The 17,755-nt window shown below is 34.4% G+C and overlaps 1 protein-coding gene across 1 annotated transcript; it reads left to right on the top strand.

Moving 5' to 3' along the window:
• On the top strand, positions 1-17,202 carry LOC18446150 (cytochrome P450 CYP749A22). The gene is made up of 5 exons (XM_088850191.1): positions 1-404; positions 687-913; positions 6,133-6,365; positions 10,265-10,640; positions 16,578-17,202. The coding sequence occupies exons 1-5, from the start codon at positions 104-106 to the stop codon at positions 17,001-17,003; spliced, it is 1,563 nt and encodes a 520-aa protein (XP_088706317.1). The 5' UTR covers positions 1-103; the 3' UTR covers positions 17,004-17,202.
• The last annotated feature ends 553 nt before the right edge of the window (positions 17,203-17,755 follow it).

The following is a 17,755-nucleotide window of genomic DNA, read 5'->3' as shown; positions in this document are numbered from 1 at the left end:
ATCACTGGATTTTATTGAAGTTATCCAAGTCCGCTCAAATTATAAGTCAAAATCTTCCTTATAATTTGAAGTTCAAAGTTGCGATAGTTCTGATATAGCATTGATGCTGCTCATGGAGAAGATAATGATGGCCATGCTTATTTCTAAGTTATTGTGCTTATTATTAGTGTTATTATTGCTTTTGAAATTGATAGAATTTGTGGTAAAAGTATGGTGGGTTCCTCTTAGGATAACCAGGTTCATGGAGAAGCAGGGAATTAGAGGACCCCCGTACAAATTTCTCCATGGAAACAACAAGGAAGTGGAGCAGATGGTGAGGGAAGCAAGTGCAAAACCAATGGATCTCTCGCATAACACCTTTTCAAGGACCCAGCCTTACATATACACTTGGACCAAAATCTATGGTAAGCACACAATTGGATAGAATAGAAAAATTAAACCAAATAAAAGAAATACCAACCCATTTTTTTTTTGGGAATGGGGTTGAGATCGTGGTGGTAGTAGCACCTGAGCCTCATCGACTGATCTAGATTTTCGTTCTCACTGACGCATTTGAAATCCACTAACTATTTTAAAATCAGGTTAAGGCCACTGATCTATCAAATAAAAAAAAAACAAACAGGGTAACCATTTACATTTTTGCCAAAATATGATTGATGATTTCGGGTATCTTTATATGATTACAGGGGACAATTTTTTGAGCTGGGTGGCCCCAAAACCTCAGCTATTTATCAGAGAGCCAGAGCTAATAAGGGAGATACTTAACAACAAGAACGGAGACTACCAAAAACCAGAAATGAATCGAATAACTGAAAAGCTCTTGGGAGATGGGCTTGCGTCCACTAACAATGAGAAGAAATGGGCTTTCCACCGTAAGATGGCCAACAAGGCCTTTAATGCGGAAGGAGTCAAGGTAAATAGGGAGAGGCGTGACCCGGGTTTTCTTTCCCTTTGCTCTCATGCCCTCCTCCTTTTTCTTATTTTCTTTTTGACTTTTTGAATATGCCATACTCGATTTAGTAACTTAGACTCGCATGAGTAACTCGCATCAGACCTAGGCTTGGGTTGAGTCTTAGACCCAAGGTAGTTGTATGTGTGGAGCCGTGTAGGAAAAATTGTGTCGTTTAAATTAGAACGCCCGGTTTGATCGGAACCGGCCATTTTCAGTATCGATTGGTTTTGGTGAACCAGTCGGGTATTTTTAAAAAAATTAAAGAATATAACATCTCAAAAAATAAGGGTTTTTGTTTGTAATGTATTTTTTAATGGTTTTCATCATTTTGTAAAAGACTGGAAGTTCTTTTAGCCATTAATATTTATTTTTACATTTTCTCATATTTTTTGAAAATTTTCAAAAATAATTCTTGAAACGAATCGATTCTTTAAAATTCTATTTTTTTTTGTTTTATCAATTTTTAACTTCATTTGGATGTGCTTTATTTAATTATGATTTAAATATTGTTAGCATGTGGATATCTATATTGATATATATCATTATGAATATGAATACATATGAGTAAGGATATATATCTATATGGTATATACCTCTTAATTAGGTGTCTCTTGATTATGATAAGATTAGTTAGTAATTATTCATAACCGTTGGTATTTATCTTTAATTGTTGCCAGCACTATATTTATATGGGGTCTTGTATATTTTATATTAATCAATAAAGATACAGTTCTTTGCAGTACCCTGAGTTTCCAATATGGTATTAAAGCCATAGGCTCCTCAACCTTAGATATGAGCTCGCACCTCAAATCTGAGGTTGCCGGATCTAAACTCGGCTTCAGATTCGTTCAGACTCTCTGTCAAATAGTTGCACCCTTTTTGATATTGTTTTTCATTCTCTAAAGTGATCTTGGCAGAATAAAGGTCATGTGGCTCCCCGTTCCTTCTACATACATCTCTTTCTCTGATGTTGACTTTTCATCAAAAGAAAAAGACTTCCTCTTTACACAAACTTCAGCTTTCCTTTTCATCCATGGTTAAATCAATCTACACTCTCAGTTTAGTGAGAGAAACTCATAAACCAAGGAAGCATTGCCAAAGGCCTCATATTCGCTTTCATCTGTTCTCTGCCGATTCGTGTTTCGACTCTCTGCCGAGTCATTTTTCGACTCTTTATAAAACAACATTTTGTCTCTGTTCTGGCATGTGTTATGGATTGTGAGTTGCTGAATCTGTCTCGAGCTGCGAGTTGCTGAATCTATCTTGGATTGACTCTGAGTTTTGTTGGCTCTTCCAAATGTCATTATGTGCTTGTTGTTCAAGCAATCTGAACATGGAGAGCATTGTTTTTATTGGTCGTGCATGGTCACGCTCTGCACGTGAAGACTTAAAGATCGAACTCGTTCATTTATGCAACTTATTGCTGCTTTGTGTAAAAGCATCTTGAGTTTGAGGGGTTGTGTATGGATATATATTGATATACATCATTATGAATACAAATACATATCAGTATGGATGTGACTCTATATGGGTATATATCCCTTAATTAGGTGTCTCTTGATTATGATAAGATTAGTTAGTAATTATTCATAATCGTTGGTTTTTATCTTTAATTGTTACTAGCCGTATTAATAAAGATAGTTCTCACTAGTATTATGAGTTTCTAATAAATACGCTATCCATATTTTATTAGAATTTTTTTTTTTTAACATTTTTCTGACCGCCCAGGACTTTCTCGATTAGGCCAGTTGAACCGGCCAATTTACTGATCAAGCCGATTGAACCACTTCCAAACCCATATCCGACTAACCATTTCAGTTCAATTTTTCCTACATTGGTGTGGAGGGAAAGAAGCCATCGTATTTGGTTTCTAGGTGTGGCGTATCTTCCATGACAATGAGATTTGTTCAAATTTCTTGAAATACACTTGCTATGGTTTTCAAATTCCTTTTCCAATTTTCTTAGAACTTACATTCTCCCAAAAATTTCCACCACTTCCGATGGATATGACAGGGTGTGGTAAGTATTAAAACCAGCGTTTTAAAAAACGCCGAGTTGAACCGGACTCGCCCTGTTCGACTCGGAAATCGTGAAAAAGGACTGGATCGCCCAAAAAATCGGAAAACGTCCGGTTCTAGAGAGAACCGGACGATTCTGTATTCACTGTACGGAATCGGCGAGTCCGAACAGTGAATCCGCGATTCCGAACGGAATTTTTTTTTTTTTTTTTTTTTTTTTTTTTTTTTTTTTTTTTTTGTTTTTTGTAATCCATGATAGATTTTTTTGTAATACTTGATCGATTTTTTTGTAATCCATGATCAAATTGTTTTTGTTTTTTTGTAATCCATGATCGAATTTTTTGGTTTTTTGTAACCCATAATAGAATTTTTTGTAATCCATGATCGAAATGTTTGTTTTCTTTTCTTGTAATCCATGATCGATTTTTTTGTTTTTTTTTTTTTTTTTGTATCCCATGATAGAATTTTTTGTAATCCATGATCGAATGTTTTGTAATACATGATCGAAATGTTTGTTTTTTTTTTGTAATCCATGATCGAAATGTTTGTTTTTTTTTTTGTAATCCATGATTGAATTTTTTGTTTTTTGCTTTTTTTGTAACCCATGATAGAGTTTTTTGTAATTCATGATTGAATTTTTTGTAATCCATGATCGAACTATTTTTTTCTTTTTTTGTAATCCACGATTGAATTTTTTGTTTTTTTTTGTTTGTTTTCTTTGTTTGTTTTTTTTTGTAATCCATGATCGAATTTTATGTAATCCATGATCGAATTTTATGTAATCCATGATCGAATTTTATGTAATCCATGATTGAATTTTTTGAAAATTTGTGATTTTTTTTGTTTAATCCATGATCGAATTTTTTTTTGTAATCCATGATAGAATTTTTTGAAAATTTGTGATTTTTTTTTTAATCCATGATCGATTTTTTTGAAAATTTGTTTTTTTTTTTTTTAATCCATATTATTCAAAGAGAAAACGAGAGAGATGATGATTCTGAGGCCACCCTATCCCAGCCATATTATTCACATATCGAGTCCCAACAGCAACAGTGTAGGGATGAGCATGAAATACTGTAAATTAAATGCTGAATGGCGGTTCATGCAGGGAAAGAACATATCAATATTCGCATATTCATTCAAAAACATGAAAATTCTTAATGGAATACCCTCATTTTTTATTGAATTCCTAAAAAACAATATTTATAATGAGTTTTAATAATTTTTTCGAATTTTTTTTAAACTTTATTCTGACCGATTCACCCCATTCCCGATCCGGATCGCCGATTCGCCGATCCGGATCGATTTTTTGGAAGCCCGATCTGGGTCACCGATCCGTTTTTTAAACCATTGATTAAAACTAGGCGGTCTAACCGGAACACTCTCATCTCAAATATCAATACGTGGTGGGGTCCCCAAATACGTGGGCTTATCTTTGATCTGAAAAACCTACTTTCATCTTTGCTGGTATTAATTCCCAAAAAGCTCCAAAATTGCTCTAAATCAGACCTCGTGAACCATTTACTTTAGAGAGTACGAGTTTTGACCATTTGATGGAAACGAGATTCATTATTGTTGAAAAAAATAAAAATAAAAAAATATTAAAGATGATCTAGAAAAATTGCTTATCAAAAGTCCAATGTGTAAAGTCAGATTGGACAATACAAGAGTTTGATTAAAACATGATTTTAAAACATGAAGTTTCCAAAAAAAAACTCTGTTTTTTGAAATCCACTAAGAATTCCAAGTTTTTTAAAAAATCTTAAAAAGTCATGTTCTTTAATTAGAACTGATATAAATCTGTATTTTATCTTTTGAAAAAAAAACTTTTCAAAAAAACTTCTTCAATAAAGCTTCAGCTCTTCATTAATTTATTGTCTTTGAATTTTAGCTCAGAGATAAGCACGTTAAATTAACAAACATTTTGATAAAATATTTTCACCAATGTTTTTCCTTAAAAAGGCCTAAAATATTATTAAAAAATTAATCTATCAAAATAAGCATATATCTAAAAATATTAGTTAGGAGTTAGAAGAAATGTAACCCATGAAAAATGTATTTTTCTATAAGCACATAGCGTCATTATAAAAAACAGGAGAGAGATTTTGTGAGAACTAAAGATATAGTTATCTCAGAGTGTGAAAATTTGGATTTAATTAAGCACTTTGTTGCAATATTTTTTTATTAAAAAGTTCTAATAATTTCACGTTTTCATTTTTTTCTTTTTTTGTTTCAATATTGTATAAAACATGGCAATTTGATGGACCACTATTTATGTTTTTGGGTTTTTTTTTGCTTTGGTTAACCGCAGCTGTTTTTACTTTTTCTTTCAAATAATAATCACATACTTGGGGTAACATTCTTGTTGTTAGCAAATGTAGTTTTTGGGTTTAGTATTATTGTTGTTTTATTCTATGCTCCCAATAAATCCATCATATGTTTTGTGTTGTGACAACAGATTAAGCATTTTTATTGTAAGTACTAAAAGTATAGACAAAAAATTGTCAAGTATGTTGTTAATGATATTTCATAACTACATAAAAACCATAGTTCAATGGTTTTAATTTATCCATACAATAACATTAACTCATAATCTTATAGGGTTTTATTAAGCTACATCATTTGTATTACAGACCCTTAAAGTGCTCAACATTTTTAGACATGATAGTAACTTTGTTTTAGGGGTATTTTAACTAATTAATCAAGGGTAAACTATAAATTTCTAATAGAAACAAAAACATTTATTAACAATAGTAGTCAATGACATCACCGATATGGAGTGTGACATCACCCACAAGATGCATTAATTGTTTTTAACTACTAATAAAATGCCACTATTTTTTATAAAAATATCCATTTTATCATTCTAATGATAAAAAATACCCTTACTTGAAAAATTTTGTATTACACTTCAATGGTATATTTTACCCAATTTTTTTTTCCGAATTTTTGGAACAAAACTGATTTATTACCAGTGTTTTGGTTTGCCAATATATTGTTATTCTCCGGCTTGCTAACTATGGGATGGATCATACTATTGCGCCTAAACATTTTAAAATAGTTTCACTAAATTGTTGAATTGTGGTGGATACTTGAATAATGGCTATATATATATTTATATATATGTATTATTTATTATTTATATCTTTTTTGTGGCTTTAGGGTATGTTTTCAGATATGGTGAGGAGCACTGAGGAGATGCTAGGAAGATGGAGAGAAAAAGAAGGCCAGGAGATCGAAATTTCTAGCGAACTAAGGCTCTTGACACAAGATGTAATTTCAAGGACGGCATTTGGAAGCAACTATTTACAGGGCCAAAAACTGTTCAACTTGTTTTCAAAGATGGGAATTTTGTTCTCTTCAAATATTCGAAAAGTCCGGTTTCCAGGTAGTGGGTAAGATCCTACCATCCCTCAATTTTATTTTGAACTCTATCATCGTCATCATCATCATTTTAGCTTTTTTCAATGAATTGAAGTCGAATGGAAGAATCCTGGTTCTCCATTCTTCTCTATTAAAAGCAATTTCTTCAATGGGACCATATGTCTCCATATCTTTTCAGACTACTTGTCGAGCAAGCAATAACGGCACATGACTAACTCTCTGCACATCATGTCTCAAGCCACATGTGGCAAAGAAAGAAAATCTCTCATATACTGTTGGCTATGTGATTCATATCTCATATACTGTTGGCTATGTGATTCATATGCAAATTTCATTTGTCTGCGACACATTTCTATAAAATATCTTCTTCTAGTTATTATGAGGAATGTTTAGTTACTCAATTTCGTCAAACAATTTGTTTGTTTCTAAATCTCATCTTTTCAGGCATGGAATACAAATAACCTTGTTTTAGTGATAAACAAGAAAGGCAAACATAAATTTTACTTGAGGGCAACCGCTTTCAACTTGAATTAACTCGTACCTCGTGACAGGTGTTGTACTTGGTTGGTATCACACATAACCCGCCTACTTAAGTTTATTCTCTCTCATTTTATCATATATTGATGCAACACCTAAATTCTCTTGGATAGATTCATTTCGTATTCTATAACTTCTTTTGAACTCTATATGGGAGAAATATCGGTAAAACAATTGTCTAATTTCTGTCATATAATAAATTCAAATTAATTTTGAAGAAATGAAAGTCTGTCCATTGTTTACAAAAAGAAATGGGAGAAACTTTGGTTTGGATATTTTACAGAAGAGGGATGGTTAAAAGCGAGCAGGTCCAGTTTACGCTTATTCTACTTGCAGCCCTAAGAGTGTAAGCCTCATTTAGGCTAGCTCGGGCTTGGCCTTGCTTGTATTATTCAGGTATTGTTGGGCTTGTGATGACATCCATTAATCAATGTCTCTCTCTCATCCAATATTTGATATTCAGAGAGATCCAACTCGACCTCCCCTTGTGTCTATCATGCACGATGCCTTCCTTTCTATTTCAATGCCAGGGCCGAGCACAGAGCTCACAATGTGGCCGCAGCAGCAGAGGAGAAAGTCTACCCAAATCTCACTCTCTACCCCCTTTTCCCAGCCGCTCTCTCCTGCCCTCTCTGTTTCTACCCATCTTCTCTTTCTCTCTACCTCAATATCTCTCAAGGAGAGTGAGAGAGGGCAGGTAGAGAGAGGGGTTAGAGAGAGAGGGCAGGTAGAGAGTGAGTGAGAGAGGGTGGGTAGACAAAGGGTAAAAAGCGAGAGAACGAGATTTGGGGTGGGCAGAGAGAGAGAAAGAAAGATGGTGAGTAAAGAGTGTGAGACAGGAAAAAGACATTTTAGTTTTAATTTTTTGAATCTTTTTACTGAGCGTAAATATAAAAAAAAACTATTTTGGGTCTAGAGTGGAACACTAAACCTATTTTGGGTCTAGATCAATGTAACCGGGAGTGAATGTCTACAAAGTTCATTTTAAAGGTTTTTATAATTTTTTTCAAAGACTTAACGTAACAAGTTTTTAAGGGATTGTATACTGTGACACCATTTATTTTTTATTTTTTATACAAAACATACAATCACTTTGAACCATTGGATGTAAAATCTAATAGATAAAAATGTGTCACAATAATCAAGACATTGTTTTGTACATTGTGCCTAAATAATAACACATCCTCAACCACTTGAGATCAAATCTAACAACAAATGATGTTTGTGACATACTTATATCAACAGTTAATGGCCTCACTCCATATATTTCCCATTTTTAATACTTTTACTTTGAACAAACAAGTTATAGTTAAAGACAAATATTTTTTCTTATATTTCCTCGTAATGCAAAGATAGAAATATATTTAGCAAAATTGAAATAAGGTAATATCCCAATGAAGACTTATTTGCGAAAGTTAGAAATTATAGAATTTGAGGCATATCCACCTTTGTAAAAGACATTAACCTTTGAAATTTGTGTTTCTAAAATTATATATTAGTTTTTCTTATGTTTATATTCTAAAATAAAATAATTTTTTTTAAATATATAACACCTTTTTAAAAAAAATTGCTTGACATTTAAACTAAGGGATTCAAAAAAGTGAAAAACAAACTACCACTATGTCATAAACTTAATAAATTTCGTATTGAATAAAATTAATTTTTCAAATTATAAGGAATCATTAAGTTTATCACTTTCCAATTAAAAAGGACAAACCAGAAAAAATCCACCAAAAAATTAGGGCAGTGAAGAAATATTAGAAAGGAGCATGCATACTATGCTCCTGTAAGAGCAAAAAATCAATTTGCCTGCTTAAGGCAAATGACATACTTTAGTGATTTTTTGAAATCCAAGTTTTAGGATCTCTATTAACCCAGATTTGGTTGTCCATGTATTGGATGTTGCATCTTTAATCCTAGGGTTTGATTCCTTTCTTCTCATCTAGATATTCAATTTTTTTTCCTAAATAGGTCAGAACCCAAATTTGGAGTCCTAAACATACATCTTCCTGGGGCTTTGCCTAATAGAGTAGCAAAAATAATTTCACTGCCACAATAAGTGTGGCAAAAGGTGGGGCCTGGGCAGGTCAACCCTGGCCCTGGTGCTGACCCAGAACTTTCCCCATGAGGCCCGCACGGCCTTGCAGGGCCAAGCCAAAAACAAATAAAGATTAAATGAAAGAAAAAAGATGAAGAAAAAAGTGGGCCGGACCAGCTCTGGCCTGAGTACGGCACTCGGGCAACAGTTTCTAGCCCAGACCCTACTTTTTCAGGGTCTCGCCAATTGGGCCATGGTTGGGCCGCTGGGCGCATTGGAAGTCCTACACAAGAAAAAATTTTCTTTTTTAACTTGGATAGAAATATTGGAACGTTCTATCTTGACATGTCACATGAAATAACTCAGAAGATTACATGAAACATGATGGACATAATTTTTTTAACTTGAATAGAAATATTGTATCCTTCGAAGTTAATGTACCCTTAGTACTATTACAAACTAATCTCAAACATTTTTTAAGCTAAGCAGCCCAGCTCAGTCTAGTTCGTGGCGTGCTTAGGCCTCATATGAAGGCCAGGTTCAAGCCAGGCCCTGCCTAATGGCGGCCCCAACGCTAGAGTCGGGCCTGGGCTAAGGTCAACCCGGCCCTTTGCCAGACCTACCATTTGATAACCAATAAGATATATGATATATTGATCAGAAATGATTATTGTTATTGTTCTATCCACAATTGCATTATCCACAATTGCATAACAAACTAGTACAAGGGTGTATACCATGCTCCCACCGGAGCATAATGTAGAGAACTCCCTCGGGCAAAAGACCTTGATGGGAGGATTCTTTTTGGTCCAAAATGTAGTGACAAATATTGCTATTCAGTTTCCAAACTGATAGAGGGACCACTTTAGGGACTACCAATCCGGCTTCAAATGAATATTGAAGAGCGCCAATTTTCTTTGATGGACCATTTCCATTGAAACAAAAAAAAAGTGCATGTGCTGCTAGTAGATTTGCTTTACATACTTCATTTATGGAAATGTAGAATTCTAAGTCTCACCATGGCTTTTCCTACTGTGAATGGAAACCTAGATGGGTAGATCAAGGGGGAATACCAAACCCCTACCTATCTTAAGTAATAGTTAGTGGTTTTTATGAAAACCTAGACCTATAGCTGAATCTTAGGTGGTACTACCGGTACGACCTTAACCCCATTCCCAAAGAACTCCTCATGTAAATGCTATACACTATTCATTACGCTTAAGTATGACATATATGCATCTCTTTCATTGCTCGCAATCAGAGAGAGAGAGAGAGAGAATCAAGTTTCTTAAGTATTCATTTTTACGTTTTCCTTTTCTTTTATTTTGATTGCAGATTTTTTCGATTTAGCGACGAAGTTGAAGCAAAAATATTAGATGCAGAAATAATGAGACTGATTATGAAAATGATTAAGGCAAGAGAAGAGAAAGCAAATAATGGAGAGTCAGTGGGATATGGGCATGATTTCTTTGGAATGTTGTTAAAATCTGGTCATGATACTAAAAAAGATGCCAAGCTATCGCTGCAAGACATCTTGGATGAATGCAAGACCTTCTACTTTGCTGGTCATGAGACCACGTATGGCCTAATCACTTGGATAATTATTCTCTTAGCCATGCACCCAGAGTGGCAAGATAAGGCAAGGAAAGAGGTAACTGAAGTCTTCAGCTCAAGCATACCGACCATGGATGGCATCAGCCGACTCAAAATAGTAAGTTCCTAGCATTCTTTTTTATTTACGTATTTATTTATTTATCTATTTTTCTCTTTATTTTTCGAGAAATGTTGCTGAAGTTTTTTTTGAATGAGAAACCCATTAAACCTAGGCATAATACTGAAAACTAACAATGAAGAACAAGAAAATTATGAATAGATAAACAAGAAGCTACAGATCCTTGTTTTTCCAATAAATTTGCCTCCTCAGTTGCCTCCATGCATAAAGGAGACATCCACCGTACTGCAAATTTCTTGAATATGAAATTCGTGATACCACGAATTCCAATGTACTAACTGTTCAATCTTGCACCATTTGATTAATATTCGAAGAATCACATTCCACCAAAAATCTTAGCGCTAACTACTCCATCTCAATAACTATTAACTCCTTCATGATTTATGACGATACCAACCATACCTAATGGCACCCAAAAAACTCTCATCAAAATTTTACTCGATGACATTTATATACGGAAGAGTCTAAGCTGCAATGACCCTCCTTCTTGAAACACCCAGTTTAATCAACTCGTGAAAATTATATTTAACTTCATACCTAAAGAGGCCAGAACACCTTTTTTATCTTAGCGCTCGAACAACAGTCCCAAAATCTTGTCTTTGATTCTCTCAACATCCATATAAACACCATCAAATACCCTCCTATTCCTTGCCCTCCCAATCCACCAAAGAATCACAACTATAACGGCTTTCCAAATCATCCTCCCAATCTTTAGCCACACAGCAATGTCATCAACAATTTCCACTGCATGCTTAGGAAATACCAACTACACCCCCAGTTTATGACATGCTCAGATCCGGATAGCTTATGGCTATGGGCACCAAAGAAATAGGTGATCGCCAAACTCGGTATCTTGTTTATATAAGATGCGTTGATACTAACAATTATTTGTCCCCTTTCTTTGAATCATTGACAGTAAGATTCTTCAGTTCGGAAGATAATCCAATGGAAGGATAGTATTTAATGAGGAATAAGATCATAGTTATCGGGAGTGCATAACTAGGGTGGCGCTCCCGCTTCGGGACCCAGCTCCGGCGCTTCATGGTCGAGATCTCGTCCGGAACCCATTCTCAATATTTTGGGAGCTCACTCCTATTTTTAGGATTTTTTATCCCAATCGCAATGGAGCTCGCTCCCACTACTGCATGGATTTCACTCCCACTGTCCCACGGAATGCATTCCCGAACAAATTAGATCCCCCATCATAGAATTTTAGGATCGTGATCCCTACGTTCCTAGAAATCCATCCTTAGGAAGGATCCCACTATGAACAAAAATAGAGCCACCCACCATTAAATAGTAGCGTTATCAGCCAAAAACGCATAGAAATTGGGCTCCAAGACTCAAAGAAGCTATTCTAGCCCTAATTCCAGATGGGTAATTTTTGGGTACTCTATTAAAAATGTTAATTTTCATTTACAATCATTTACAAAGGTTTTTCATTTGAATTCCTATAGAAAACCAGTCACCCCAATTCTTGAATTTGTCAAGGCCAACTTTATAACATACTTGAAATCTCTTTGTATATTCAGGCTTTCATGGTTTCCCTAGAAAATTAATAGCTTCCCATTTGATATCTCTGCGTCTTGCTTGAGCTTTTCTAAAATATAAAGGAACTTGAACTTTTCTCCTCCTCTGTCAAGGATATCACCATGCTTCACAACCCTGGAGTTGCTTGCAATCCAGTGAATAGTTTTTCATTGAAGATTTTAGCCATTTTTAGAGCTTGTTTGGCCTTTTGGAGATCACCATAGAGTCCCCAACTACTAGCAAGCAAGGTTCAGATGGGTTTATAGATTTTTGTTGTTGTTGTGCTTTCTAAGGAGAGAGAAAAAGTCCACTCCTTGCGAAGTCAGACGAATGTGTTCATGAAGTTAGAGAGAGAGAGAGGGACGCGTTTTGATAGATGGGTCGATTGGATTAGGGGTGTGGAGGTCGAAGAGGTGATAAATGTGAAGATGTGGTGAATATCTAGTCAAGAGAGAGAGAGAGGTAGAGAGAGGGAGGACAGGTGGAGATTGGCTCCAAGTTAAGTGGAACACGATCCAACCTTGAATGGAGCTTGATTCATTCCAAATAGGAACACATTTTTCTTAGATGGAGGCACGACTAAACTTTAAATAGGATCCCGTTCCTGTTGCCTATGGGAGCGCGATCCTAATGAGCATGGGAACACGATCTCATTTTACACGGAATGCATTCTCGTTAAATAAGGACATCGATCCCAATGTATCTGGAACACGCTCTCTGTTCATATGGAATCTTGATCCTCTTCTTTTACCCTCACTGGAACTCTCTCTCCGAGCTCCAGATCTTTAGGCAGCCCTCGATCTGAAACTCTCGCTCTTGGAACCGGAGCCATTCCCGCGCTCGCTCCCGGAAACTACGTCTACTTCCAAATTTTTGCAATTTTACATTTTTGCAATTTTACAAAGAACTAACAGAAAAAATTCCATTAGAATGAGCTTCCCACGCTACTTCATCCTCCCTACTAGTGTGATGATTATGGAGCTCCAGCGGTAAACTCTAAAGAGGAGACGTGACGAAGTTAGGTGATGGTTTATACAAATCAAATGCTAAAATGTACTACAACCACACCAAGCAACAGCCTCAACAATCTTTGGATTTTGTTAAATAATTCTCAGTAAAAGCTTTGGATATTTCACTTTAAGTTGCCAATTACTCAACCATTTATGATACAGATACCAAAACTGGGTGTTATCACCTTTCTTCGCTATTATAGTCACATTTCTCTCAAAGAAAGGCCTATAATACAGAATGCGCATCCACACCATCAAACACCTTCTAACTCTTGTAGAAATCCTTACAATAGATAATTTTGATCTAGGCCATACTATCAAACCAAAATCACTTGCCATTACTGGTTACCATCTCGTGTATTTCTGTATAACCATTTGGTCAATAACTGTGTTCACAAAATCGAACAGAAACGGTTAACCGGTCATGAGGCTGGGAGCGGTTCGATCTGGAACTGAACTAATCGGGGCTGTTAATCGGACTAACCGGTCAAGTAGATTTTTTTTAAAAAAAAGGTAAAAAAACCCTCGAAACATTTTTAAAAAATAAAAAAACTTAGATTAAGACATGTATAAGTCATTTTTCTTTTTTCTTTTCATCTTCTTGACTGGTCATATATTAGTCATTTGGATCAAGTTGCATCATAAGGTGCAAACAATTCATGGCTTCAATAGAGCAATGGAAAATTTTTGAAAATTCACAAGGCTTCTATAGTAATTCCATAGATTCTCACTGAATAGTAGTCAGTAGTGTTGCAATAAATATATCGGTGTGTATAAAGTCTAGCCTAATGAAATGTTATATAATAAGATTGTAACTGTTCCAAGGTCCAAACTAGATGTGGGTGGAAATTTGTGATGAATGTACTCAGGCCAACCTGCAAAAGGATACGATTTGAAAGATAAAATGTACCAATACCTTGACCACGTGCTATGATTTCCTATCAAAAGCACAAGGAATTCATTATACAGGAAACTTAACCAAGAAACATGAATGTTTTAATACTATTCAGTCAACACAAACTCATTCCACATTTCCACACTAAAGAAGAAAGTAGAACAAAAAGAAATACTTATATATAAAAAATAATATAACATTACAAGCAATCCAACAAGCTCACCAAAAATATATAACATTAAGAAGAAAGAAATATTTTTTTCGCATATTCATCACAAAAAAACATATTTTTTTGAAAAAAAACTTATAACATTAAAACTAAAGAAATATTTTTTTCTCATAGTCATCACAAAAAAAATATTTTTATAAAAAGATATATAACATTAAAAACAATCCAACAAGCTCACCAAAAATATATAGCACTAAAAATAAATGAAATATTTTTTTCTCATATTCATCACAAAAAAAGCATACTTTTTGTAATATATATCTATCTAACTATATATATATATATATATATATATATATATATATATATATATATATATATATATATATATAACATTAGAAACAATCCAACAAACTCACCAAAAATATATAACATTAGAAAGAAAGAAATTTTTTTCTCATATTCATCACAAAAAAACATAATTTTATATAAAAAAATATGTAACATTAAAAACAATCTAACAAGCTCACCAAAAATATATAACATTAAAAAGAATGAAAATTTTCTCATATTCATCACAAAAAGACATATTTTTGTAAAAAAAATATATAACATTAAAAACAATCCATCAAGCTCACCAAAATTATATAAAATTAAAAAGAAAAAAAATATTATTTTCTCATATTCATCACAAATAACATATTTTTATTAAAAAAGAAAACGTAATTTTATTAAGAAACAAATTTTTTTTAAGAACCCTAAAATCGAGCCAAAGAACACAGAAACTTTAGAGTCAAAATCAACCCCAAATCTTTCATTTTTTGAACAAATTGATATGGGGATATGACACGTACTTCAATTACGATTAAAATGCCTGAAATATCTTAAAGATCAATTCACTATTGAGATCGGTCTTAAAAAAAAAAATGGTGGATATCTCACTTCAAGCAATTTTCAAAACAAAAATGTAGCAAAAAAGATTCATTATAAATAAATAAACTCAATGATAAATCAACATATCTGATGTATTTGATTGATGAAGCCCTGACGATCAAAATTAACTAATCAATTCAATAAAAACCGATCAATACATTGATAAAAAATTAATTTATTTTTCATCGAACATAGTTCTTCAAGCAGCAACATTTTCGGCCAAAATCAACCTCCAAAATTCATCTTTTTCAACAAATCAAAATAGAAAAAAGTTTAAGGCTTCAGTAATGAATCAAAGCCCCCCATTTCCATGCATATTCATGGGGTATTGAAGCTCAGATTGATAAAATGACGAAAATTAGACAGTTTAAAAAATCTGCCATTTCAATCCACCAAAAAATCGTTCTTCTTAGATTTTTGGTGGTCCCCGACTTTTTACTAGTACCACAAAACCGACCTTAACCATAGTCGGTGCCTTTTAGGTACCGATCTAACTGGGAACTCAAAATCCATTTCCTTTTAAAGTTCTCGTCAGTGGATTCCAATAATGCCAAAGTAGCCCTTATACCTGAGGTAGTACGTGTATAGCGTGCTCCACCAAAATTCCCATTGTAAGAGTTTCATGCACCTAGAAAGCAAGTTGGTTTGGGTTCTGTGTGGGGAGAGGAGTTGCGATTTCGAAAAACCTCTAGATCAAAAATCCAAAACTCTAAAAATTGTCTCTAGAAAATAATTTAGGCAAAAATTTGATTTCGAGTTCAAAACATGTGGCAAGTGAACTTGCTTGAAGATATATATACCATATATTTTAAAGTGCATTGGATCTTGTGGATTAAGAGGGTTCTTCGTGCTCTAAATCATAATGTTTCAAAAAATGGAGTTTTACACTTCTCACACCTCTAAAAAGGGTTTTTTTTTTGTGTGTGTGGAACAACAAATTAGGTGTTCCAGAGGCAATACAACATCATTTTCATAATGTAATTTGGATAATATACTGTGTCATAGGTTGGCCGGAATTGAATTTTTCCACGTAAACCCATTACCATACCACTATGATCGTAAATTGTTGAAATTGGAGTTATTTTGTTCAAGAGTTTATGCTAGCCAATATTGGCACTCATTCACTATTTTAATTGAAGAAGAAGAAAGAGAAACAACGAAAGAATTACCATATATCCTTATTTTCCATGATTAAGCTTTGTAGATTATGTCTCATTTCATCGGACTAAGTCGGAATACACTATATTCATTTCTTTTTCTAAACAAATATTCATTTTTCCCAAATTTTCATATTGAAGTTTTGGACTGCATATCTAAGATCTTGGACTTTGGCTTCCCTTTTAGCCCTTCTTTGATTCTTCTTCCTTTACTTTTGACAGATGAACATGATCATCAATGAGACCCAGAGACTGTATCCTGCTGCGACAATCATAAGTAGGCAAGTTAGGAGAGAGGTGAAGTTTGGGAAACTTAGCATCCCATCAGGAACTGAAGTGGTGATACCAGCTTTAGCAATACAATATGACCCACAACAGTGGGGAACTGATGTTCATCTCTTTAAACCGGAACGCTTTTCGCAAGGGGCTATGAATGCATCAAAGAGCCCAATGGCATTCATACCATTTGGCTTTGGCCCTCGCATGTGTGTAGGCCTCAACTTCGCCACTCTTCAGACTAAAGTGGCTCTCTCTATGATACTCCAACGTTTCAGTCTACTTCTCTCTCCATCTTATCGCCATGCTCCCATAACCAGGGTCACTACACAGCCACAACATGGGGCTCCTATCATCCTCAATCCACTATAGTCAGTCACTTAGCGGATGCATTTTCGAACATTTGAGTTTTATTTGTTTCTCCTTTTTGTGCTAATGAGGATAATTTCATGTCTTCAATGTTGTATGCCAAAACGCGTAATCGAGAGAAATAATACCTTGGGCAAAAGCCATGACAAGGTCATAATTGTTAACCGGTATGGCCATAAGTTGTAGCGTCACTTGGCCTATAATTGTGGACTGGGAGGCCTTCAATTGTGGGAGGATTCTTGTATTATCACATCCAACATTCAAATGAACCAACGTTTATATGAACGTTGGATGAACGTCTCTAAGATCAGAGAAGATCCTTTTTTAGAGACCCGTTGGAAAGATTACCGCTAAGCAGTTTTTTTCTCCCTGTAAAATGAGAAACCAAAGAGACGAAGAGAGCAAGAAAGAAAGATATATGGAATTTCATCTATAAACACAGAACTCCACTTCTCTCTCTCAGATAGATTTTGTCCAAGACCTGGCCGGTTGGATGCACCATTTTATTTGCTAGACCTGGCTTGGTTGTAGGTACCTATGTATTTTAGCAAGCATACGAAGTAGAAACACACATAAAACTATTCAAAGACTTATAGGGCAAATGAAATTTCCAATCTATAATGCAAATATTCACAAACTTAACCATATGAGAGATTTTTTTCCTATGAAACTATTTTCTAGAAAACAATTTCACGCCAGCCAAACGTTACAATAGGGCTAATAAAATTTCCAATCTATAATGCAATAGATTTATG

Source organism: Amborella trichopoda, chromosome 10, assembly GCF_054954075.1.
Source record: "Amborella trichopoda isolate Santa Cruz 75 chromosome 10, AtrichopodaSantaCruz75HAP2 v2.0, whole genome shotgun sequence".
In the NCBI taxonomy this organism is placed as follows: Eukaryota; Viridiplantae; Streptophyta; class Magnoliopsida; order Amborellales; family Amborellaceae; genus Amborella; species Amborella trichopoda.
The sequence above is the reverse complement of the archived record's forward strand: the minus strand, read 5'-3'. Positions and strand labels throughout refer to the sequence as shown.

Coding starts and splice junctions, on each gene's coding strand:
- LOC18446150 (XM_088850191.1), top strand. CDS start 104: ATGCTGCTCATGGAGAAGATAATGATGGCCATGCTTATTTCTAAGTTA. Junction 914..6,132: donor TTAATGCGGAAGGAGTCAAG/GTAAATAGGGAG, acceptor TTGTGGCTTTAG/GGTATGTTTTCAGATATGGT. Junction 6,366..10,264: donor GTCCGGTTTCCAGGTAGTGG/GTAAGATCCTAC, acceptor TTTTGATTGCAG/ATTTTTTCGATTTAGCGACG.